The 25,643-nt window shown below is 39.5% G+C and overlaps 1 protein-coding gene across 2 annotated transcripts in view; it reads right to left on the bottom strand.

Annotated features, from left to right (window-relative positions):
* Nucleotides 1–427: 427 nt before the first annotated feature.
* Nucleotides 428–25,643, bottom strand: part of LOC149799239 (uncharacterized) — a 30,142-nt gene continuing 4,926 nt past the window's right edge. The window contains exons 3-6 of one of the 2 annotated variants that reach the window (XM_089957045.1): nucleotides 24,935–25,097; nucleotides 4,427–4,578; nucleotides 1,277–1,373; nucleotides 428–704 (exon numbers count right to left, since the gene is read on the bottom strand). In XM_089957045.1, the coding sequence (XP_089813171.1) occupies nucleotides 488–704; nucleotides 1,277–1,373; nucleotides 4,427–4,578; nucleotides 24,935–25,097 (629 nt within the window). In that variant the 3' untranslated portion in view covers nucleotides 428–487. Of the gene's footprint in view, nucleotides 705–1,224; nucleotides 1,374–4,426; nucleotides 4,579–24,934; nucleotides 25,098–25,643 lie in introns of both variants that reach the window. The other variant, XM_089957046.1, reaches the window with a different exon arrangement.

Genomic DNA, 25,643 nt, shown 5'->3' with positions numbered 1-25,643 from the left:
GAATCCGAGACTCGAACCCACGTAGACAGAGGTGAGATGGCAATGATCTGTAACGGAGAGCGCTTTAGACCACTTGGCCTCTCGGGGCCTATTTTTGCATTGGTTCACGCCCATTACTAGCTTCTTGAAGCGAACCTACTCTACTTGAAATATCGGAAACACCATATACATCAGGACCCATATATTTATAATAAGGAAATCTCGTGTCTAGACATCTTATGCAAGTTATTTAATATTTCACATCTTTCAACAATGTATTAGATCGAAAGAAGCGGATAATGATGAGACACATAGGTCAAATGCCCCTCACCTCTCAACAGGCCAATCTTTAAAATATGAATAAATGATAAATAGTGTGTACTGTACGTAACATATTACAATATAACAATGAAATGGGGTAGGAGTAAATTAGTCCATGAAAAACATGTATGAGTAGTGTTTTATATAAAATGAATGATACTTTACTGAAATCAATAATGACAATGTATTATTTATTACATAACATCCATATACATACAAAACATTGCAATAAAATAATGAGATCCGTTTTATAGTTAGAAATTTCTGTAGAGTTTGTAGGATTTATTTGGCAATCCCGCACGTCTATATCTGAATATGACCACATGTTATAGGCGTCCGCTGCTTTTTCTCCACAAAGAGATCCCACCGTAGTTTGAATACAGGATACCTGCGCCATGTAGTAACTGAAGAAAAAGATTAGGGAGTTAAAACATATTTCTAGAAAACAAAAGATATAAATTACAAGCATTAGAATTTTGAGTCAAAGAGTAACCAAACCAATTAACTTGTGAAAAGGTAAAGTTAATCGTTTTATGAGCAAATTCTAGAGGTCGTGTCAGTGAAAAAGGTTTCAATGAACGTATCACATGATTAACATTTCTTTTCTTGGAATAATATACAGCTCAGATCCAAATGTGTCGACAGTACCTATGCACCATTTATACTGGTCGCCATGTATGACCTATGTTGTGCTAAAAAATGGCGTTAAACCCTACAACACCACCACCACCATTACTTATGTACCCTTTGTTGCTAATTCATTATCTAGATGACAATTGTAACAAGAAAGGAAATAATGTAAGTCCCTGTACATTATATGTATATTTGTACAGAGAAACTGTAAAGTCAGCGATAAAATTATGTGTACTCACCTACAGAAATCTATGGAGTTATTGATTGCTTTAGTCATAGAAACATACTCACCTACAGAAATCAATGAAGTTATTGAATCCTCCGGTCATACAAACACACTCACCTACAGAAATCCATGGAGTTATTGATTGCTTTGGCCATACAGACAAAATAAGGTTTGAAGTTATAGGAAGTAAGGCATGGCCACTCATGCGCCAAAACTGAAAAAAAAAAAAAGAGTTCGGATATATGATCACCAAAAGAAACAAACACCTATATATATATATATATATATATATATATATATATATATATATATATATATATATATATATATATATATATATATATGCCAATATGTTAATTAAAATTCAGCAATATGTTACATTTTATAATATAACAAGGTAATTAATAAATCATTGCTGAACATGATACTTTAAGACTGTTACGATGCTGAATAGATAGTCTTTCTTTCTTTCTTTGAAAGGACCATATTCATTCAAATAGTGATATTTTTTAATATCTCATTTGAAATATAACAATTTACTTTCTGCTTACGTGCAAATTGATATGTCCTGTGTGATTTTTTGCTGCCAAAAAATAACATTGAGTTTAAGTGTGATATATTGTTAATGTACGGATAAATACATTTGTCAGTGCCATTGTGTGTGTGTGTGTGTGTGTGTGTGTGTGTGTGTGTGTTTGTGTGTGATTTGGACTTTTAACCTAGCTTTAACAATTTTTCATTCATTTCGCTACGATGCTTCAGTTTATAATGATGTCTCATTATTCAGACACCAGGCCGACCATTCCTAACCTTTTAATACTGTGTGCCTAGCGAGGCAGCTGTTAGTACCATTTGTATGCCTTTGGTATGACTCGGCCGCGACCTCCAGCATCCGAAGCGGACGCTCTAACCACTGGGCAGCCGGAGTGGTCTCAGTGACATTTTGAAATAAAAGATTTCATCACGAAATGTTGGCGATAAAAGAAATGGTCAGTTTAACGATATTAATCAACCCATATATTTTAATTATCTGTTTATATATCTGTAATTATAAGCCAATGTTCGTTCAACGTGGAAATATTGGTTTACGTTTTCAGCCTACCGTAGTAATGAATCATTTACATCGACTAAGAGACACATATGACCGCAAGAGTTTTCCCCCTTACTCTCGACATGCACTGGGACAAAGGCGATTTAAGAATGAGGTCCATAAAAAAACATTGACAATTATCAACATATTTACACACAACCGTCGAGTGAAGCAATATGAAAGTAACAGTAAAGTCTAATGCACGAAACAGGTCTCATTTATAACGAAATCCAACCACAACAAGCGTTCAACTCTCTCCAATCACGTGGCACATGCTTTTTCGACAATACAGTTTATATATGTAATCTGAGAGAAAAATGCCTACTTACAAAAATTGTTCAGGATGAATACCGCTATCTTTTGACACAAGTCCCATCTTAGCAGGAACATTAACTTGCTTCTATGACAAGATAAATCTTTTTATGTATTTTCGAACATATTACAAGAAATACTACGTTGGCAAGCCACAACCGACATCTGCGACAACGGTAATAAATTAATTTAAACTGTCGTTTTGTATTGAATTGAATTCCTGGCGAGAAAATTGCATGATAGAATATTATCATATCGAGGCCATCACAATGGGTTGCTTTATACACTGGAAAATCACTTAATGCTTAACGTCATTGCAATGTGCACTAATGCTTAATTAATTATACAATTACTACTTCAACAAAGAATGAAGTCGTACGTCAACGACTTAAATGACTGCTGAAAACAGTCAGCTAATATTAAACGAAGGAATAAATAATGGCTAAATAATATAGCCACGCGGATGAATGCAAAAGTGGATGAGTGCTCATTAAATAATATACTTAAGCGGATGAGTGCAAAGGTGGATAAATGCTCATTAAATAGTATAGTTAAGCGGATGAGTGCAAAGGTGGATAAATGCTCATTAAATAGTATAGTTAAGCGGATGAGTGCAAAGGTGGATAAATGCTCACTAAATAGTATAGTTAAGCGGATGAGTGCAAAGGTGGATAAATGCTCATTAAATAGTATAGTTAAGCGGATGAGTGCAAAGGTGGATAAATGCTCACTAAATAGTATAGTATGACTGGGTGGGACATCATGCTACATGTCTGCAGTATGATGCCCCAGTGCTAGACATGACTATAAATTGCCACTATGCTGACATCGTAGCAATATGACTGAAAATTTGTTAAAGCTACGTTAAAAATCCAAAATACACACACATACACTCTCTTTCCTCAAGAGTAGACCAACATGATGTGAATAAAGTGTTTTTCTACCAATATAATTTGCTAAACAGGATATCAGGTTAGCTAACTGGTGGTACTTCTGCCAGCTTTTCAGTGTCCTTATCAGTACATAAAGGCAACACATCAAAGGTACTCATTATTATTTGACAAATGAAGGTTAAGTAAAGCATTTTGGTATTTTCTTTGGTCAAAGTGTATTTATTTTTTCTGTGGTGCCTGTCACTTTCTATTTATTTATTTGTAAATATTCTGATATACAAAAATTGTACATTTTAACATAAAATATCCTGATATGAAATTTATTCTAACGATTATGAGAACATGCCCGATATTTCTGTTTATGAAATGCAAGGACTTTATCTCTTATCATTAGAATACATTGCAAGTGTGGTAATGTAAAACTGAAACGCATCGCGGTTTGTAAAAAACAAAACGAAATAAAATTTGAGAAAAATACTATTTATGATATAACATTTGTTTTTCAATTGCTAAAAATATGTTGCACATGAAAACAGGCGTTGATATTTTGAAATTATAATATAATTATTCTGGATAAGCTGGACCCTTTATTTTCTTCGGTGATTCTCTCTAACAGGGACGTATGTTATCAATGATATTCTTTGCCTATGAATCAATCTTGCTGCAAGACAGGAATGTTTGTTGATCCATAGGTAAATCTAGTGTGCTTTTGTAAAGTGAACAAAAGAACACACACACACACACACACACACACACACACACACACACACACTCTCTCTCTCTCTCTGTTTATCAGTCACTATGTAAAAAATCACAATAGACAAAGTAAACTATATTTATGTCTTCTTTAAATACGATCTCTTTGAAGACTGCAAGTGCAGTAACCCATGATCTAAGATTGTTAACTTAGTTTGCACGCTTTCGTACTAATCATGACCTAATATTGATAACGTAATTTGTACGCTTGCATACTTTTCAGCTGGAAACAACGTGAATTAAGGTTGATGCGACTGTACTCCTCCATTTCCTTCAATGCTTGCGGGGGAATATTCAGTTCTTTCACTTTGTCATAGCACACATGGATTCCGCTTGCAAAACAGGTTAACGACATCCTAACATCACTCCTGCAATGATATAAAATTTATCAGAGGTATTACCAATACCCTTACCTACCGTAGGTATTACAAATTTAAAACTAACATAAGTTAGCATTTCAAGAGTATAACATTGACCTTTGACCTATTGATGCAAGCAGGCTTCTATATTCTAGAATATTTTAATATTTTCACCCCATAAACTATTTTCCCCCATAAAATATGGCCATATAAATACTTTTGTCCTTAAAACACAATTACCACGTTAATTATATGGCCGAATTTAACATGGAGTTTTCCATACGGTTCTACATTAGCTTATAGTAAATTCGACTCCAACAATATTACTGTGTAACCCCAATTAACGTCACCACTTGTAACAGTGTTACCGTTTGTCCCATGCACATTTATGTCCCAATAAACACTTTTGTCCCTATAAAACCATTCCCATGTTAAACTATGGTCAATATAAGTATCATTCGTCCCTTCATGTGAACATATAGACCCCAATTGAATTATGATATGTTTCTCTAGTGTTCCATACCACTACACACATACTCTCTCTTGTGTATATTTCATATGTATTATTTGTTGGCTTTTCTTACTGATTGTTGTTGTTGTTGTATGGTTTAACGCCATTTTTCAACACACGATAGGCTATACATGGCGGCCAGTATTAATGGCGGTGGAAGAACCCGGGAAAACCCCGGAAAAGAACCACCGACCCACGAGAAGCTACTGGCAAGCTTGCTCACATACCCACATTGGCCGAATCCGAGACTCGAACAGATGCAGACAGAGGTGAGATGGCAGTGATCCGTAACGGAGAGCGCTTTAGACCACTCGGCCACTCGGGGCCCTGTCTTACTAATTGTAGGCTATGTATAATTTTTATTTTGGACTCGACATTATCCACGGACAAGTTCACTGTGTACCCGACTTGAGACACTGATGCTTTTATATTTTGTAAACAAATAATACATAGTTACTATTTCTCTAGGAGTGTGGGTAAAATATTAGGACCAGTATCAATGAATTTAACCATGTTTATTTGGGTCTATGCTATTGAAATTCCCCATAAAGAACATGTTGTACCGTATGGTTCCATGTTCTTTAGTATAATTTTAGTAATATATTTTATGTTTACAACTTTGAATTTTCTAGAAATTAACTTGGGATCTACATCTTGGCTTCACGTTTGTGTCGTCGTTTTTTTATATAGTCTTGTTTACTTGAAAAATTATTCATTCTTGCGATAACATCAGAAGCAGAATCATTTGTATTGCCTTTTTCAGTTTTTAATTTGGGTGGAATTATTTATGCAAAGTATTATTCTCCGGAATTAGAAAATGCTCCATAGTATTCTTGGACCCATACTCTAAACTGGAACTCATAGTGAGTTCAGACAAGGATAATAGGAAGACTGTAAACATATCATCACACTTCAGTCTACTGATACATTAGTAAATTCAAGACTACGTGTACAACACAACCGTCTTATTTCTAACACCACTAGAATTTAATTAGAACTTTGTTCATTAGGAGAGATGATAGAACAGTTTGGACTATTTGGGATTTAATTTGCAATACTGTTTGTGTGTGTGTGTGGGAGTGTAATTTGGATTTTTAACGTAGCTTTTACAAATTTTCATTCATATCGATACGATAGTAGTATAGTGTGATACTATAGAGTCTATGGAAATCCCAGTCAAAATGGTCGTGGGAACGTTTAGGGTCTATGGGAATTTAACATGGGTGGGATCCTCTAGAGTCAATGAGAATTTAACATAGGGAATGTATAGCGACAGTGGATTGGGACTGTCTAGGGTCAATAGGAATTGGAGAGGGGTGAAGTCACGGTACTGGAGATTGGTAACAATGTAGCAAGGGCTGACCTGAGTACGCGCTACACTAAAGAGAGACAACTACATTATAGATATAGACATAGACATATATAACACATACAACATACACACATACAAAGGTCGATGACCACAAACACATCATTGGCATAGAAAATAAATATATTTTCGAGGCACATGAGTGGCCCTGAAAAGGGTATTTGGGTTTCTTCTTTGTATTTTTCTAGTTTCTTCTAGTCCTCCATCATCTTTTATTTTGCCCTACACTCTTTGTCTTCTTCTTCTTCTCATTTTTTTCCTCTTCCTGTTTTCCCTTTCCTCCTTCTCTTTCTTGCTCATTTCAGTTTCCTCTTCCTTTTCTATTTTTTCATTCCATTCCCTCATTCTTCTTCTATCCTCTTCATCCTCATTTTCTTCTCTTTCTTCCTTTGTCAGTTCTCTTAACCTTTAGTTTGCCTTCCTCATATTATTTATCTCCATTTTGAGACGGTGGTGAGTATAACCATAACCATCCTCTAATCTCATTTAAAGGAGTTTCTTGTTGGCCCAGAATGTCGTTGCCCGTTTGAAGCAAGACATTTTTACCTGCTCTCAGGAAAGCTTCTTTGGGATTTAGTTTGTCGATGATGACATTTTGGAGAAATGTTTTGCCGTACGTCAATGCGGCAGCTTTCAAAGCGTGCAATCCTCGTGTCACTATCGGTTTCAAATCGGGGACCATCGAACAAAAGGCCGATTTCAGCATATCTCCTTAATTATGTCCTAGCTGTCGAGCGATTCTTCGGTACACTGGATACATGACTTACAAAATTCGTTAGAGAATCGTTTTCGAAAATGGAGTTTCACCGTGACTTTGCCTTGGAATATTTTGTCCCAGATGTCCTTTTATAGCAATATTGACAGTGTAAAAATACGACTTACTGGCGGGTAAATAGGGAGGATGTACAAGTTCGCGGTGAACGTGATAGGAGTTTCTACCTTCCTGGTCATTGGTCGTGGCAGACTCCACTTTGAAAGGAATGACACGAAGTAACGGTACGGAGGTGTGTCCCATCACTTTGTACTCCACCACATCGGAATACACAAAGATCGAATTGAGTTTTTCGTTCAGTTCTACAGGGGATCCAAAAGCCTTGTAAAAATCCATATTACTGTTGATCTCCGGGCTCAGATTATGTGCTACCATCAATGGATGTCCACCCAAACTTTCAAACAAACTACCATTAAACATGATAGACAACGTTTTGAAATTTCATCAGTAGGCGATGAACTGTTTGGCACTGTTTAGGGCTTTGCCAAACGCTGACTCGAACCTGTCAGCAATTTTGTCCACGAAATATTCATCGCTAAAATAATACCCTGGCGGATTTTCAAGTGTAGATGGTGACTGATGAATTGCTTGCTAACTTTTAGTCACCTCGAAACCCGATTTTACTCTGTCACGTTTGCCTGCCCGCGATTATGTAAGTCAGGAACAAAGGAATCGGTTAGCGCCATGAGTATGTCGACCCTGCACTGCCGTGGCGATTCGTGTTCGTACGAGAGTTCTCTGCGTTAGGTGTCAAAACTAACATGTAGACGTTAGAAGCTTTGTGCTAGAACAAAGGACCCTTGTTGCTGTTGTAAATCTCCCCGCGTTGACAGATGGCCTGAGGCTCGTCTGTTAATCTGCACTGACTGGGGTAGAATTGATATCCAATCGGAACTGAGGAAGGGTGGGGCCATCAATTCGAACCAGAATTTAACAATCATTTGGGCTGGGAACGAATTAGTCATTGTGAAGCATCGTGCTCACAAGTTGTAGCAATAACTCCGGGAGCCACTAGTGATTTGGCGGGAAAAACCTTGGTACATTCAAGAGCAGAAAGCTTCGTAAAGGTCATTGAGTTATTTGCTCGACTGTTGCAGAATGTTACGGCATTGTAATTGTAATTATGTGCAGTATGTATATTTACTTACTAGAATCGTTAGTACGTAGAATTACCTTTGTATTGTTTAATTTACATGCGTACTTGAGCTATGATTATGTAGATTGCTCGCTCGTCAGAATTAATATTGTAATTCGCTATTTAGTTACTAAGCTAGTGTATTTATTTATGTGATATTCTAGATTTTGCAATTGTTGAATTAAATTGTAACTTTGGAAATGGTTGCAGTGTGTAAATTTAAACAATATGGATATTTGAATATTTGTGTACACTTGTGGGAGTGTAATGTACAGAAATGCGTCGGATTGTTGTGATATTGTTGAGAATAATGAGATTATATATATATATATATATATATATATATATATATATATATATATATATATATATATATATATATATATACATATATATATATACATATATATATATACATATATATATATATATATATATATATATATATATATATATATATATATATATATATATATATATATATATATATATATATATATATATATATATATATATATATATATATATATATATATATTGATGTGACGCAATTTAGCGATGTCTGTATGTTAAGAAGGTTACCGCTCTTTATTGCAACGTTGTTTTCTATAATAACGTGTGTGGTTTTCGATGTGCACGAATGCGTGACCGAAGATGTAGATAGCCTTTATCTGATGATTGATTGATTGTTGATGTAGTGTGAGGCGAGATGGCTAACACAAATGCTAACGTCCTTGTGGTTTTCGTAGGAAGCTTTTGGGGACAGAACTACCGGGTAGTCAAGTCCCGAGTCTCAGAGAGACAGGATAGAACAAGGCAGTAGGCCGAGAACAAGCCTAGTTGCTGGAGAAAGAGAGAGAAGAAGGAGGAGAAAAGGAGACAAAAGGGGGAAGAGGATAGGAAAAATCCGAGTACGGAGAACGCCAGAAGGAGGAAAGGAATTGGCGGAGTAAGCACAGATGAGTAGAAACCAAGTACAGGGGAAAGCCATCTCACACTATAATCACGTGATGAAATAGGTTGTTACATGGTCGAGAGGAAGAAGATTGGTTGAGAAATTAATATCGTTTAATTTGTATTAAATTGTTATTCTTTTGAATTTCACCTTTGTGTTCTTAATAATTTAATTGTCGGTATTGCTGACTGGGGGCTCGGAGCTTTACCTCTCCCAATCACTAATTTCACTTGCTACAAAAACGAGCCAGGAGGGGAATTCCACAGTAATTCAAATAAATATTGGGAGCATCCCACCCCAACGCATAACAGTGGGTCACATAGAACTTCACATACTCACCTCTTCTTGCAATTGGACATTCAGGATTTCGACCTGGAAAGTTTTTTGAGTTTCAGTGATGTTTTTATTTGTGTAAGGTAAACCATTTCCCAGTGGGTTTCGTGATCTAATTGGATGGTCTGAGGTAGTTTGGTCGTGTACCAACACAAAGTATTGATGGGAAAAACCTCCATGGAACTATCAGTGAGTAACATTAAGTAAAATCGGGTTTTTTTGTTCATAATTCCAGAGTTCTGCTGATGTCCGATGGGTTGCTAAAAGTCAGAGGAGTGTCTAAGAGAGGATTGCTGTTGTGGTGATTGTTGGAGTGGTGACTGACGTTGGACTCAATACTCTCGTTGTTCCTGTTTGAGGAGTATTTCAGAGAAGGACTGGAAAGAAGGTAACCGATGCAACAACTGCTCAGTAAAATGGTCCACAAGTGTTTGTCTCCTTGCTGAAAACGGAAATTGGCAATTGCCACACCGATGACACAATCCACCACGAAGTTTTGGCAGAATAAGACGATTTGTGTTTTAGGCATACGTTCTCTACACCACACCCACAACGGATGCTATTGTAGATCATGCAGAGAGGAACTGGGTGAAGGAGTGATCACTGCGGTGGTAGCGGTTAAGGCTGTGTTGAAGAGCATGATGGTTACTTCTTTTTTATAGTCGATGACTTGCGAAGCGTCGATCCAAGAATCAAACTGGGAGGATATCCTTTCCATCGTACTTTGACTTCTTTGACACGTCGTTTTCATAGTTTTAGGGTTCTTTGTTCGAGAATGCGTTCGATGTCGTAGAATTAGTCTTCGTTTTGGTCACGTGTTGTAATTCGGGCAAGAAAAACATTCCTTTTAACACTTCCCCGTTCACGTCTTTCAATTTATAGACGGCAGGATGACGACCACGCACTCGTCCAATGACACGAAACAATTCATTTGTCCAGTTGGGTAAGTAACCTTTTGTCTAAAGTGCGTTTGTTTTTGCCATTGCGCACCCAATCTCCTGCTGCCAACATTCCACCTTTCTTGGGACAGCCACCGTCGAGGACGCAACAAACAAGCGCTCAAAACAGTCACTTTGTTGTCGGGAATCAGTTCTTTTAGGGTGGGTGGGCACATCTGATGCACCGATGGTAAGATTGGTTGCACGCTTGGACCAGGTGCGGTAAGATGTCGGTATAATTGCGAGTCTGTAGATCCGTAATATATTTCCACATTCGTTCTTTCAAGGTGCGTTGAAAACGTTCTACGATGCTGGCTTTGGTTTCGGGATTCTCGGTGGTGAATAAATGAATGTCACGTTTCTTTAGTTCTTTTTGGAAAGGTTGGTTCAGAAATCCGGTGTCTTTGTCCTATTGCCATGGAAGAGGGTGACGACCAGTTTATTTCAACACCAGTTTGATTGCTCGCACTAACTCACTGGTCGAATTGGGAGTCAATGGCAAAACCCAGGCAAATTTGGAAAAGATTCTGATGACACAAAACAAAGATCTGTAGCCACGATTGTTGGTGGCCAAATGAGAGACATTTGCTAAATAGGCTTGCCGTTGAAGATCGATGCCCTCCACTCAGGTGCAACTTCTCGAAGTGTTTCGTCGAAAGGGTTTGTGTAAACTGTACGTGGTTTGTTCTTGTAACCATTGTTGCACTTGAGGTAAACGGACACTTTTCGGTCGAGTTATGGCTGCACGACATAATTTCTGAACTCCTCCGTAACCGACAGGATGAGATGGATCGTTGTAAATGCAGGCTAACACCTTCTCCATTTTTTAATAAGTCACACATTCTTCACTGATGCTACTTGTGATGTGACGAGATGGAATAGAGGTCGAGGGTAGTGATGGCGGTGTGGTGGAGGTAGTAATGTGATGGCTTTGGTGTGCTTTTCATTTTAGACTTCTGGCTTCCCTTCTTTCTTTTTTACTTCCGCCAAAGGAGGAGTGGACATCATCTTTTAAACCCAAGCTTTGAGTTCTTCGCGTTGAGAAGTGGGGAAGGGGTCAACAAGGACTCTGAAATCTTACTAGGGATGGGAGCTGCTGAAGGTGTTCGAAAGATTGCTCGTGCAAATTCTTCCTCTGGCATCCATGGGGCTGCGTGTGTCTCGACCACTGGGGGTGATGGTGGTGACTGTGATGGACTTTTAATCAAGGTCTTGAAATCTTTCAGAGTTGGTATAGCTGTTTCGTCTAGGGGTTTCTGACAAGAGTTGCAGTATTTTCAACACTTCACCGTACCGCTGAGATTTTCAGTTTTGGACAAACCGTTGTGAACCATCAACGATTGCAATTCGTGTTGTAACTGGGACATCGCGGTCAAATGAAGATTGGGAGGTAAATGGTGGGTCCGTTGTTCTTGCCAACGATGGAATTCCATCCTTCTTTTGTAATGCAATAAAGTCAGTTTTCGTCCATACATTAGATTTCAATGGTTACGTCTGAGCTTTTTGGAGACAAAAGGTACCTTTTATCTTCTTGGTCCTTTTTCGTCTTGCTCCCACGAGTCGCCCCAGCATTGTTTCCAATACTCGTTGCAGAAAGGGTCCTAACATCATTGGTCAAATTCCTCCGCGTTGCACCAACATTTTGTTTTTGTGACGAGTGAGTATTTTCATTTTGACCATTCGACGAAGAAAATGTTGGCGTTTGGCTTGAAAGCGGGAGGTCGAGTGTTCGAACCCCGGCCGAGTCATACCAAAGACTTACAAAAATGGTACTAACAGCTACCTCGCTTGGCGTTAACAGGTTATTGTTTGGACTGGTCGGCCTGGTGTCAGGATAATGTGACTGGGTTGGACATCATGCTACGTGTCTGCGGCATGATGGCCCAATGCTGGACATCACTATAAACTGCCACACTTCAGACATCGTAGCGATATGACTGAAAAATTGTTAAAGCTACGTTAAAAGTCCTAATCACACACACACACACACACACACACACACACACACACACACACACACACACATGTTCGGCTAAGCATTTGTTTATCTGGAGACACAGGTATCGTGCCTTTCAAGACATTCAGACAGCATTCATACACGGTATCGATGACGTCTTTTTAGATCTTCGAATGAGTCGTTTTCGCATGGGTGGAGGGGCTTTGGGCAGGACGGCCCACACGTCCTAATGTTTGGCTAAACGAGGATGAAGTCCTTTCCTTTTCTTTCCTTTGGGGCTGGGAGAGGGTTAACTACTGGGGGTGTGTGTGTGACATCTTTGGGTGTTCAAGAGCACCAAACACTGATTCCCATTCTTTGCTTCAGGTCTTTTTGATACTGGAATGCATCGCCACTGATTGTCTTTGCGTCGTATCAACTTGATTACAGGCATCACCCGTCGTGGAGGGGTTCACTAAGGGCATAAATCGGAATAGTTCTTGCTTGGAAAAATCTAGTAAAATCTGTAACATGCCCGATCTCTCTTGGACTTCGATTTTGGGGGCAGATACTTTGTATGCAGCTGCCACTGCAGCTAAAGAAGAACGGGTGTCACCGTTGGATGGCAAATTGGCTTTGGCTAGTATTACCAGCAACAGAGAAGTGAAAGAACCTGAGGCTACTGAAGACAAGATCACCGTCGCTTTAGGTCGTGGTTTGCGACTGCAATGTTGCGTCCTGGTCGAAGTGCCTCTCGCGGGTAGAAGCTGTTTTCTGGAAGCTTTTCTTTTTCTGGGGACTTTTCTTTTTCTTTTTCTGTGGGCATTTGTTTTTCTGGGGGTGTGACCTGGTCTAGACACAACTGCCCTTTTTCTTTTGAGTCCGTTTGGCTTTTTTGGTAGTGGCTTTTTTCTTCAGTGAGGATTTTGGGGGAATTAGGATCCCTTTATAAGAGGGAGCGAATGATGACACCTCCTAGAAACCCGCTACCTCCAGGTTTCAAAATGAGTTACGTTTTGGTTTGAGTGTTGATGCGGAGGTAGGCCATTTGCGTCAAGGCTACTTTATTCTGTCAAAAAAGCATTCGGTTTGATGTGGATTGTGAATGATCCCTTGCAGTAATTGACGTGCTGTCACCATAAACTAACATAAGACTTCTTTGAGACTGGCTTCTAAAATACGAGCACGTATTTGTGGATTTTTTGAGACTGATGCCGTACAAGGCACGAATCAATTTGACGGCGAGATGAGAATAAAGAGACGTCATGTTGACGCTGTGTGAGACAGACCCACACTGTCCTAGGTTTTTATAGATTTTATTTGTTAAGTCTCCTACGGCGATGTATAAACGACAGGCCCTTCGTCGTGGCACCAGTGGTGAAACAGATGGGTACGAAATTGCAAATAATCGGGGGTGGTCGGTTTTAAATCCACGAGTAAATAATGGCGTGGGGTTTGAGTGGCATCGTCGTACACATGAGTCAGCCAAGATGTTCCGAACTGTTTGGCTAAGACTTGAAATTGCGATTTATCTCTAGGGCTTTTAAACAAGCCCACGTAATAAGCATTGAGACTGATAGTACGATGGACTTTATTTTGTTAAAACAAATTTTGAGTAATGTAAATGACACTGGTATTACGATGATGCCCTTTGAATGTACACCACAGTTTAATTTCTTCTTCTTCTCCTAACATGTCGTCGAAGATGACCAGGTTGGTTTGACTGGAGTCAGACGCCAGCCCGTCGTCTTCGCCCGGAATGCCTTCCACAAACGATGGAATCGCATTGACTTTCTCGCAAGAGGCTGTACTCTGCTTGCCACTCTTTGTAACACCATAATATCCGCTGAGGAGGACAATCGATCAAATGATGTTTATATTCGATCAAACGTTTGACAAATTGGGGTTTTGCCTGAACCGCTGGGCGCGGCAATTTAATGTTAAAGGGATGGCGAAGATTCAAGTCTCCCAACTGTCATGATCAAAGCATTCTTCGATGACCTTGCAAGTGGAGGAATAGGGAGTAGAGACAGAAGAGGTAGCCATAGTGAAGATTTTGACAATTTTGATACGAAGAGAAACAAGACAGGAGTTCTTATACTTTTTTCAGGATGCATTTCTTTATTGTTCTAAAATGGAACTTCACGAAAGACAAACATACAAAAAAGCCAAAGGGTTAAATACAGAGATAACATACACATCAAAACGACAAAAGTGGAATATAAACAAGTGACTGTACAACGTGTTTTGGTAACAAAGGTATCCTAGGGACAGCGTGTAATGTTCTTATAATCTCTACACTGGGTACAGTCACACAGGTGTCCTCCAGGAATAGTCTTTCGAGAATGTCCATGACAGTCATGTCCTGATTGGAGTGGGTGTCCACGGTATCTTTTTTCTGTCACTAACACAGGTTTAAAAGTTAGTTTTTACCGAACGTTTGAATTTAGTATCACAACTTTTGGGCATAATTGGCCGCTTCTTTGGTCGAAGCATAAAACCCCAACTTTTCCAGTCACGTACATCTAACCAGTGAGGGTGTAAGTCACATGCTATACATACAGCGTCGTAAACATCTTCAGAACCTAAAAGTTGACGAATCTTGTTTTCCGTAGAGGTCGAGAAGTACCCAGATACGCAAGTCTCTTAACAGAATGAGTCTCTCATGGACATTTAAAGAAACCAATTTCATGTTTTATTTAGTGGTAGGTACTCTTCATAAAAAGTCCACAAGGAATCAGCTGGTAAACGAAATCCCAGAAAGGAGGTCACTAAGACACACACCACGCGACGGCCTCAATCCATATAACACAGTTCTCGTAATAAGTGTTGGTAATCCTTCACCGTCTGAATACTGTCATTGATTTCCTTCCACAGAAGCTGTTGTATTATCACTGATAAAGACCGTGGCATGATAGCTCGTTTTTATACCTCTTTTTGTTGGAGGTAATACGTGTACTTTCTGCACAGAAATGATTGTAATCCAGTGGCGAATCTAAATCGTTTAGTCACTAACTTGAACATCACACACCGTTCAGACGTTTCCTCTTGAAATAAGTTTACGTTGTGTCAGAGATTTTGGTAACCCTCTAACTTTTCCTCTGGAATTTGTTGCAATAAGTATGCCTTGTAGTAAAAAGAATGAGCCATAACAAACCAATCCTTCTCGCCTACGTCCACTTTAAAAATGTCTGACCACTGGAATGCTTTCATCTGGATCAGTCCTCTTATAGCATTCATGTACCAGTGGTTGAAACATCGGTGACCTGAAGTATCCAATGTTTCTTTGCGTTTCATGTTTATTTTGACCAGCTCTCGGTAAATGTATTCTCTCAACTCCATAGACAAACCACGAACGTTCTCTTGTAAAGTATCGATGATAATGTCAGCCTGTATTTATACCCACTTTGGGGTCACTTCTAATTGTACTTATTTTATTTAAAATCTTCTCCTAGAGCGAAAGTAATGAACATAGTGAGTAATTTCTGACCACTGCCATTCAGGGTAATGGTCAAGAATGGTAGTACAATTTTCTGTTGAAAACTGACTAAAGCGCGGAATAATCGGATGAAAGCAGACTTGTTCCAGAAGAATCGGACGAGTTTGATGACTTTTGTCAATTTCCTCTTGTGCATTTCTTGACACAAAAGTTCCTTAGTCACCAATGGAAATTTTTCTTTGACAAGTCCCATCTAAAATTCCTAGTAGATCTTTTGCGATTCGTTTGGTAATCCTTGAATATTATTTTACAAGAGGGGTTTAAATACTGGTCTAAGTGTTGTCCAACGTTTGAATACTAGCCAAGCTGGTTTCTGAAACGATAGAGCATTCTACGTCAATGACTAGGGTCCCACTAAAGATAGGTAGTGACAATGCGAAGACCAACATGTTCCAGGTAAGCTGAATCTTTCTGCTCCCACTCATGAAGTGACACAACGCAAGTGAAGCACTTGACTTTATCCCCTTCGCTCAAGTGGAAAAATTCGGCTCTGTCTAATTCTTCGGAGGCAGGTCCTCTCAGATATTTATGCCATTTCCTTGGACGTTTGGAATCGAATTTCAAAGTTGCAGTATTCAGGCAAACGCTCAGGGAACGAATATTCGTCTTTCACAGGTTCATTTCGATGAGGGTAGGGTGAAATCCGCAGGAGCTTGCTCAGGGTTGCATGACATCCGTAGGGTGGTAGCTAGATGGTTTCAAGTGAAGGATGACATTGACAACGAAAACCAGTAGAGTGGTAAGTAAGGTGTTCTGTAACGAGTGGCATCGCTTTCGCATGATAGGTGTAGTGGTAGTAGTAGTCATAGCAAAGTTCCCATGATGTGGTACTGAATCGCTGGGTTCACAACGTATGGCAACGCTTTCGACGCAAGACACATCATCGCACTCCACTTGAGAATCACCAAGCTTGAATGATGTTTGTTTAAAATTATTCGTCTTCCTTGCTTGGTCTTTGTCGTTACAATGAAATATCGGTTTTGGACGTTGTCTCTTTTAATATGCTGACCAATATCGACGTGTCCGAACGGCAAAGTGAAGTAGTTGGGAAGCCAAACTCTCTTCTCGTACACGAGTTGAAGCACTTTTTCCAAAGGTCGACTGACGGTTTGGTGAGTGGGTAAACGTACAATCTTGTGCTGTTCGTAGGTGGTCACTTTAAAGTGTCCATCCTGTCCAGACAGCAATGCTCCTTTCAGCACGCCAAAGTTCACCACCCGACTGGTGCGATAATCGAGTCAATCCTTTTCTTCTCCTTGTTTGTCTCGGTATTCGTAGCCGTAATGTTTAGGACAGCCACTAGCAAAACTTAGAATCAAGCCGTCGAGGTGCACGTCTGTCCAGGCTCCAAAACGGTCTCATTCGATGTCAGGGTGACGTTGACCCGGGCGATCGATGTAGATGCAACTGTCAGGGTCAAAGTACAGGACGCGATCTCATAACAGCTCTAAAACTTCGTAGAATTTTAGGCGAGCATGGGCTATCACGTAAGCCGCATTGATGACATTTCCAAATTCGTCGGCATCTACAAAGTCCAGTTCTTCTTAGTAAATGACTAAGGTCAAGTCCTCAAGAAGGACCCCCACGTATTTCATTATTTAATTTTGTCGTGAATCATCTGGAAGTAGCGGGAAGGATCCGACAAATACTCCATCTTGGATAAACACTGTCATTGTGCCATTTCGCCCCACTAGCAATTCTACATCACTTTGCCAAACGATCGCCTTCCTTCGTTCTTTTCGATGTGGTCTAAAGCGATGCCTTCCTGCGCCCAGCATTTCTCTTTGAATTTCTTTTGGTCTTCGGGAGCGTGGCACCAGGAAGGATAGCCGCTGGCTTCTTGTTTCAGTTTCAAAAATGCATCCATGTAGTCTGCGAAAATACCCGAGTCTCGTCGCCCTTGTGGTATTTTTCTGTCTTGGGAAAGTGGTAAACTTCGCACACTTCTAACAATTGGTATCCAAAATCGAGAGCTTTAAACAATTCCACGCTGACCCACGTTAAGGTCAAGGCACGTTCTTCCTGGGTGTACTGACAAGGTTGGACATAGTTGCACGTTTCGGCACAAGTACGGCAGAAAGGAAATCATCAGTTTTCCTTGGCAATGCTGAGGTAAAACAGGATGGTACAAGTCCGTGAGAGGCAAGACCTTTTAATTAATCCTTCGTATTGTCGAATGTTGTCGACGTCGATGTCTACCGTCAACAATTGTGGGTACTCTGCGGAAAAGGGACAAAATTTGTACACGTAAGGATACAGCGAACGCATGTCCAAGTATTTGATTCATTCTCATTTCTCCTCGTCTGCTTGATACAGCAAACATGTGGCATTTATCCGTCCTCCTTACAAACTGTCTCTCGGGTTCGGTGGGTCCACCAGCTTATAACTTTCTACGATGCGTTTAAACTCGGGATCAGTTTTCAAACGGTGATCGTACTCGTGTTCCCACATTTCCACCTCTTGGTATCCATGCTGTTCTAACTTCAAGTCTTCGATGGTTAGTTGTAAAAACTGTTTAGTGTCACGTTGAGGGTAAGAGAGGGGACATCGGTGAAATAAGCATACGTTAAACTGGTAAAGGATCTTGAGGTTTTCTAAGTCCCAGCCATCCACCGAATATGATCCAATGGTATTCTTGCCTTTACTTCTGCGGGCAAATTGGATCCATTTGTCTTCCTTGTCGGACAAATAATGTAGCCAACATAGGGCGTTGACCCAGTATTGACGTTTGACAAAGTTCGTCGTTTGAGGGCTTATGACAGCCAGGGTGTTTTCGGGTATGATTTGTTGGCGGTACACTACGGAACATGCTTTGGCAATGGTGGAAGCTTCTTTCAAAGGATCGATCCCTCCGTGTTCCATGAACAATTCTCGAAAATTTCCACAGTAACACCGAAAAATGTCCACGTTGAACGAGAAATAGTTAAACAATACTTCAACATTTCTTCCTTAAAGTCGATGGGGTCCGAGGAATGGGTCTGGTACCAAGCGTAGAAAGCTTCTCGTTGTTCGGTACTCATGTTGTCGGGGTAGTAGCTGCAAGCTTCAGGCAAGTGAGCTAGAACAACATGTTGATTAGCTTCGGTATTGAAGGTTCGGAAAGTAGCCTTTGGTCATTTATGTCATTCCAAACGTTTTAGGCATTCAGCTCAAAGGCATAGTCCAGTAGCTCATCGAATCTTTAAACTGTACTTGTCCGACTTGCATGGAAATGATTTTGGCTCCGTTCGAAGTCACTTTATGACGTTTGGTACCTTGTTTCCTTTAGTATCTCAAACGAAACATTACATCGTATCCCGAGAAATTGTGAGCATGGCGATGACAATCTCCGTAACGTTCGATGTCCTCTTGGCTCCACGTCTCGTCGATGGGGTCAAAGATCCATTGGGCGAAATTGGCTAGCGTGGTCGGTCCCCGAAAGATTTTTTCACGTCCTCCAGGAATCTTGCTGCAGTGAGAGCAATGACTAAAGATAGGCTCTTGGATGCACTTCTCGCACGCTCGATGAGCCATGCAGAAATTAGGCATGTGAATGCCGGTCTCTTGCATGCTTTCGAAATTAAAAATGATGAAATTGCCTTTCATCAGGTCATCATCTTCCTCTTGATATTTGAAATGGTATTTTTGAATGTAGCATTCGTGTTCCAAGTCCACGATTTGGTGACAAATAAGACAGCCCTTCTTTCCTGAACATACGTGTGACTTGGCATTATCGACACCTATGCCTTGTCCACAAGTAGGGCACAATCTCAGCAGATGATAAGCACTTTTCTACTGTGAACCATGGGTCTTCAGATGTTGGTAACAGGGCTGACAAAAGTGCGTTGCAAGCAGGGCAATGCACTCATTTTTGTCCTTCGTCCAGATTTGTTTGAGAGGCCAAACGTCCCTCACGTTTTGATCAGCAATGTTTGTGTTGCTCTCGATTGTTATAACCATAGTCACATTTCTCACAATAATAACTGTATCCCAGGAATGCGGTAAAACTGGTGATGGTATCCAACTGTTCACCGTGATGATAGACGTGAATGTACTTTCTGTCTTTGAAATCTTTGCTTCGGAACAACAGAGGTCCACACCCTTCTTGAGGGTGTACTTTTAAGGTGTGGTGTGGAGCCAACATGTCTAGCAATTTTTGCATTTCAGGAATGCCACATGGTGTGTCTTTGGATAGCCAGCTTGCTGTAACAGGAGTTCTGCTTCACTTTGCTGTTTGGCTCGGTCCGATTGTCAAATGTTATCCTAGGCTCTTTTCCATTCTAGCTTGACTTCTTGTTGGCATACGTTCCTATCGACCACGATGGCATGGTCTAAACACATCTTGTCTTGAGGATGGATAATTCGGACGAGACACTTTTTGGTGCTGCAACGGTTGTCCACTAATAACGCCTTTTTGCGCCCTGTCTCTTTAGGAAGAGACACACGTGGGTGATGAACAGTGTCGCTTTTCCATCGATGATGTGAAACTTGTCTTTGGATTGTTACACATGTTGAATCTTGTCGATGGAAGGTGTCAGTTCTGCTGGACTGCTAAACTAGATCCAAACGGTGGGCTTCAAACAGTCGTGATGAATGGAAAGTCTCAAGCGATCGTCTTCTTTGGCTTCACATTGGCGTTTCAGTGTGGTTAACAAAGACTCCCACACCTCGGTGACGAACCCTCTGTTTTCTCCAACGGTACGTCGGACTTGAACTCTTCAAATTTCCCCATGTCCGTGTAAGCTGTAATTCTAAATTTTCTAGAGGAGCGCCATTCCGTCTCCCGAATATGGTAGTACTTTTGAAGAGTTAATGGTATAATTTAGTTGGATGTATCCTCTTTGGGTCTTGGTTCTGGCTCACTCATGTCATCTTCAAAATCACTGGCATGAATTTAAGCATTGACTGCAGCATTGTTCAAGGCGACAAATCACGTTTCTGTCTCTTACTTTCTCATCCTTTCTCCACGAAATGATGATCGTTTGATCTTGACTGCAAAAGGTCAAATGACTGCATTGTAAACGCCATGGTTCCCTATATCCATGTCAGACCAGTGTCTTCCCTATATAAATTGTCATTTTATTCCCTCTGAGTATTCATTTCACTCTCAAACCGGCAAGAATGATGAAAGTGGCTACAAAGATCGAACTTCTGATCAGAGCTTTACTAGGTGTCATGCGAAAGTTATCTTCAGACAAGCGGACGGACTACTCCCCCTTCTTTCGAGATAAAAGTCAAGATACTTGTTATATCTGTAAGAAGAAAGGGCATTGGGCCACATAGTGTCCAGACCGTCCAGACCTTCAAAATAGCAAGACAGTTGTCAAAAGTGACAAAAGTCAAGATAGCTGTTATCATTGTCAAGAGAAAGCACATTATTCTTCCGAATGCTCTAACAAAACCAAAAGGAGCAAGAGGAAGAGAGGGGATCAGAACAGAAAGAAGACGTACAGTTCCAAAAGGAAGAACCTGTCATGTCCAGAAAAGAAAAAAAAAAGAAAGACAAGTAGACGAGGAGAAAGTGAGGAGGAAGAGGAGGTAAAAGCTGTGAAAGTGAAGAAATTTAACAAAGAATAAACAGAGTGAAAAAAGACAGAGAAGAAGTCGATGAACTTTTTAAAGTGTTGTGTTGTGTTGTGAATATAATTTAAAAATTTGTAACAGAATAGACCAGACAGAAAATGTAAGTGTCTCTTGTATTTTTTATTTATTAGAATAAGGACCTACACTCACGCATTCACACACGTTCATCATGTGCAAAAAAGATGGATTCTGAGTTTTCATTGATTTAGGCAAAATGAATGCTATCTCTTTGTGAGAAAAGTGGGTGGACCTGAAAAGGACCGTTGGGTGTTTTTTTATTTATTTCTAGAAAAGCAAACTAAAGAACAGGACGTAAGCAGCTTTAACTGCCTTAAGCCTTTGCCATGGCCAAAGCCTACTTCTGGACTTGGTCCTGTAATGATTTGTTAGAAATCACTAGGGTCGGTATCGCGGGCGTGTGGTAAGGAAGGAGAAGGCGGCGAAGGTGCTGATACTGGAACAAATTCTTGCAAAAAAGAGAGAAAATCCACTAAATCCCAATTAAAATCGGTCTCTCCTGGAAGTAGGAATGTGATGGTTTTTTGGTAGCCGCTACCATGCCATCGCTTTTCGTCTCCACAGCCGGTGCAACCCAATTCATCGTCTTCTTAGTTTCCGTCATGTCTGAAAACTTTGTCGCATTGATTCACTGCGCACAGACGCTAGCGCATCTATATAGGGAATGGGATGGCACAGCCAACTCTCTTCGGATTGGAAGACAGACTAAGCACTGTGACTGAATTTTGTAATGCGTATTGTGATTGGTGAAAAAACTCCATCCGTTTTGATCCGCTCTTCCACTATAAATAACAGCTGTTCACTTTCATTCCCTTCGCCTGTTCTCGTTACAAGATGTGGACTAACGTCGAATAATCTACCCTCGTATCGTCGATGCTGTTCCGTACGGACTTACCCATGTATGTCAGATCATCAAAGACAATCATCCGGATCACCGATACGAGACTTTTGAAAAGACGAATCGATGTGGAGAGACAAGGTTGTCTGAAGAGAGTCCTCAGCTAAGGCCCAGAAGTCAAAAAAAGTTTGAGGAAGAGAAGAAGACCTATGTGATGTCCTCTTATGTCAACGGAATGGTGTTAACACAAAAAACACAACAATAACAAAACAACCAAAGGCCCTTTTGAGGGCCACTCATATGCCTCGAAAAGATATTTACTCTCTTTGTTATATATGTGTTTGATGTTAGTCAAACTATGTATGTATGTATGTATGTATGTATGTATGTATGTATGTATGTATGAATGTTGTATGTGTTATATATGTCTAAATCTACTGTATTTGTCTCTCCCTAGAGCAGCGCGTAATCAGATCATCACTTGCTACATTGTTACCAATCTCCAGTACCGTGATGTCACCTTTCTTCAATTCCTATTGACCCCAATCCATTGTCGCTATACAGTACTTATGTTAAATTCCCATTGACCCTAGAGTATCCCACCCATTTTAAATTCCCTTAGACCCTAAACGTTCCAATGACTTTTGGACTGGAATTTCCATAGGCACTATAGTATCCCACTATACTACGTACTATGTCTGGCACTTGGGCATCATACTATCACACCCAGCCACATTATCCTGACACAAGGTCAACCATTCCTAACACAAACCTCTTAATGCTGAGCTCCTAGTGAGGCAGCTGTTAGTACTATTTTTATATTTTTGGTATGACTCGAATGGGGTTCGAACCCACAACCTCCTGCATCTGGTGCGGAAGCTCTAAGCACTTCGCCACCGGAGCGGTCTAATCCGCAATACTGTAAATTCTTTTTAAATTTTCTCTTTTGTAATCAAGGGAAATAAATTATTAGTTGAACTTTGGTCCTATTAATTAGTATTAGACCCTAGATCGTTATATATAGTTGTACATTTATCAAAGCCTTGTGCTTCTCTTGTTACTTCAGTACCATGTTTTATGCTTGCAAAGGGTTGTTGTGACAACTCAGGATGTTAAGTAGCAATCAGGTGTGTAGAGAAGGTTATATCTCCTGGTAGTACTCGTACAGGGAGAGATATTGTTAAGTGAAGTGGTGCACGTGATGAAAACATATATAGTCAAGACGCGATCTGGGATTTTAGTACGCACGCTGAGCATATGGAACACGTATTACTTATTCAACAGTCGACTGACATGAAATGGCCTGAAACGATTTACACTTATTAGAGTTATCACGACGGACACATATATACTTTACCACAGTTTTTCCTTGAGGCGAAGTGTGTGTATAATATATGTTGCTATGTAAAATATTCAGTTTGATTTTTTTTTTCTTCTAAAACTATATCCAGTAATTATAAGTTTTGGAGTATTCGTTCCAAATTGAAGTATTTGAAACAATCTATATCATTGTAATAATCAAAGACGATATAGTTCAACATCATGTTCATTAATTTAACTTTATTGTTTCATCGATTTAAGTATTTTTTAAATGTGATATGAGAGAGTGAGTGAGCGAGAGAGAGAGAGAGAAAGAGAAATAGAGATAGAGAGACAAAGAAAGGAGAAAGAGAAAGAGGATGCTAATGAAATGTCAATTTCAAACTTTCAGACAACCCCTTGAAACCGTTACCAGGGCTTCCTTTCTTCAATACTGTCTCCTAAACATATATCACAATGGCACTGTCTATCAAGGTGAGTCTCGTTAAATTTCGTAAGAGTAAAGTGCGCTCCACTAGCAGTATTTGGTTACATGCCACTAGCAGTATTTGGTTACACACCACTAGCAGTATTTGGTTACACACCACTAGCAGTAGTTAGTTACATACCATGAGGATTATTTGATTGCACACCATTAAAAGGATTTTCTTTCACGCCATTAGCAATGTTTGCTTACACAGCACTAACAGTATTGAGACACACCAGTAGCAGTATTTGGTTACACACCATTAGCATTAGTTACATACCATTAGCATTAGTTACACACCATTAGCAATATTTGGCTATACATCATTAGCATTATTTGGTTATACCTCATTAGCAGTATTGTACTACACATCATTAGCAGTATTTGGCTACACGCCATTAGCAGTATTTGGTTACACATCATTAGCAGTACTTGGTTATATACTAACGCCAGCATTGAGTTACATGCCATTAGAGTATTTGATTATTTCAGTATTGTTTACACATAATTATCAGTATTAGGTTACACTCGATTGTTAGTATTTGATTATACACAATTAACAGTATTTAGTTACAAACCATTAGCAGAATTTGGTTGCACACAATTAGCGGTATTTTTGGTTACAGAACATGAGAATATTGTTAAAAGTAAAATGAAAATAGTATCACTGGTATATGTAGCAGTAACTGCACACAATATGTGAAGTCACTTACCTTTGACAAATCTCGCTAAATAACTTTAAAGGCTGATACTTGAGTGAAGAATTGTTCTCCATAATTTTGCTGACAGAGACGGTGTAATTTTTGAGGCAGGACATCCATTCCTTATAATAGCCATTACTACAATCAGTGGCCCATATAAGTATCATTTGCAACCCTGAAGAAGATTTTCAAACAACTTTATTTGCATGCGTGCATCTATTTACCTACCAATCTCTCTTTGCTTCTCTCTTTCTCCAAGTTATTTGTACGAACAAGATAAATTAACATGCATTCAAAAAGTAAAATGAATACAACCAAACAAAATAATAATAAAAAAATATAGCACAAAAAAAACACATCAACAAAAGTCGTCTAATATATAACTTATTAATTTCAAAACGTTTAACAATTGCCAATAATTGAAAATCCAAGAGTAAATGTCACAGTTTATATAGCTGATTAAAATGTGAGGGCCGAATATGGCCAATATACTTATAAACAGAAAGGCTATATATGCCCTTTATTCATGATTTTCATGAGCGATTTACGCATACGATTTTTTCCAGTTGATTCATGACCTTAAAACTTGTTTAAGCTTGGTTTAAAATTATTAGCAGGGGATACTTGTACCATATACTAGGACTCTAAAATGACTAAAATCTTTTCTTTTCCTAATAGTGGTTACTAGATCCTCTTTCCTCCTAAGACTTACAGTGTTTTA

The sequence above is a fragment of the Sinohyriopsis cumingii genome, chromosome 5 (assembly GCF_028554795.1).
Source record: "Sinohyriopsis cumingii isolate HCF-2022 chromosome 5, ASM2855479v2, whole genome shotgun sequence".
NCBI lineage: Eukaryota > Metazoa > Mollusca > Bivalvia > Unionida > Unionidae > Sinohyriopsis > Sinohyriopsis cumingii.
This window is presented reverse-complemented; position numbering and strand designations above follow the sequence as displayed.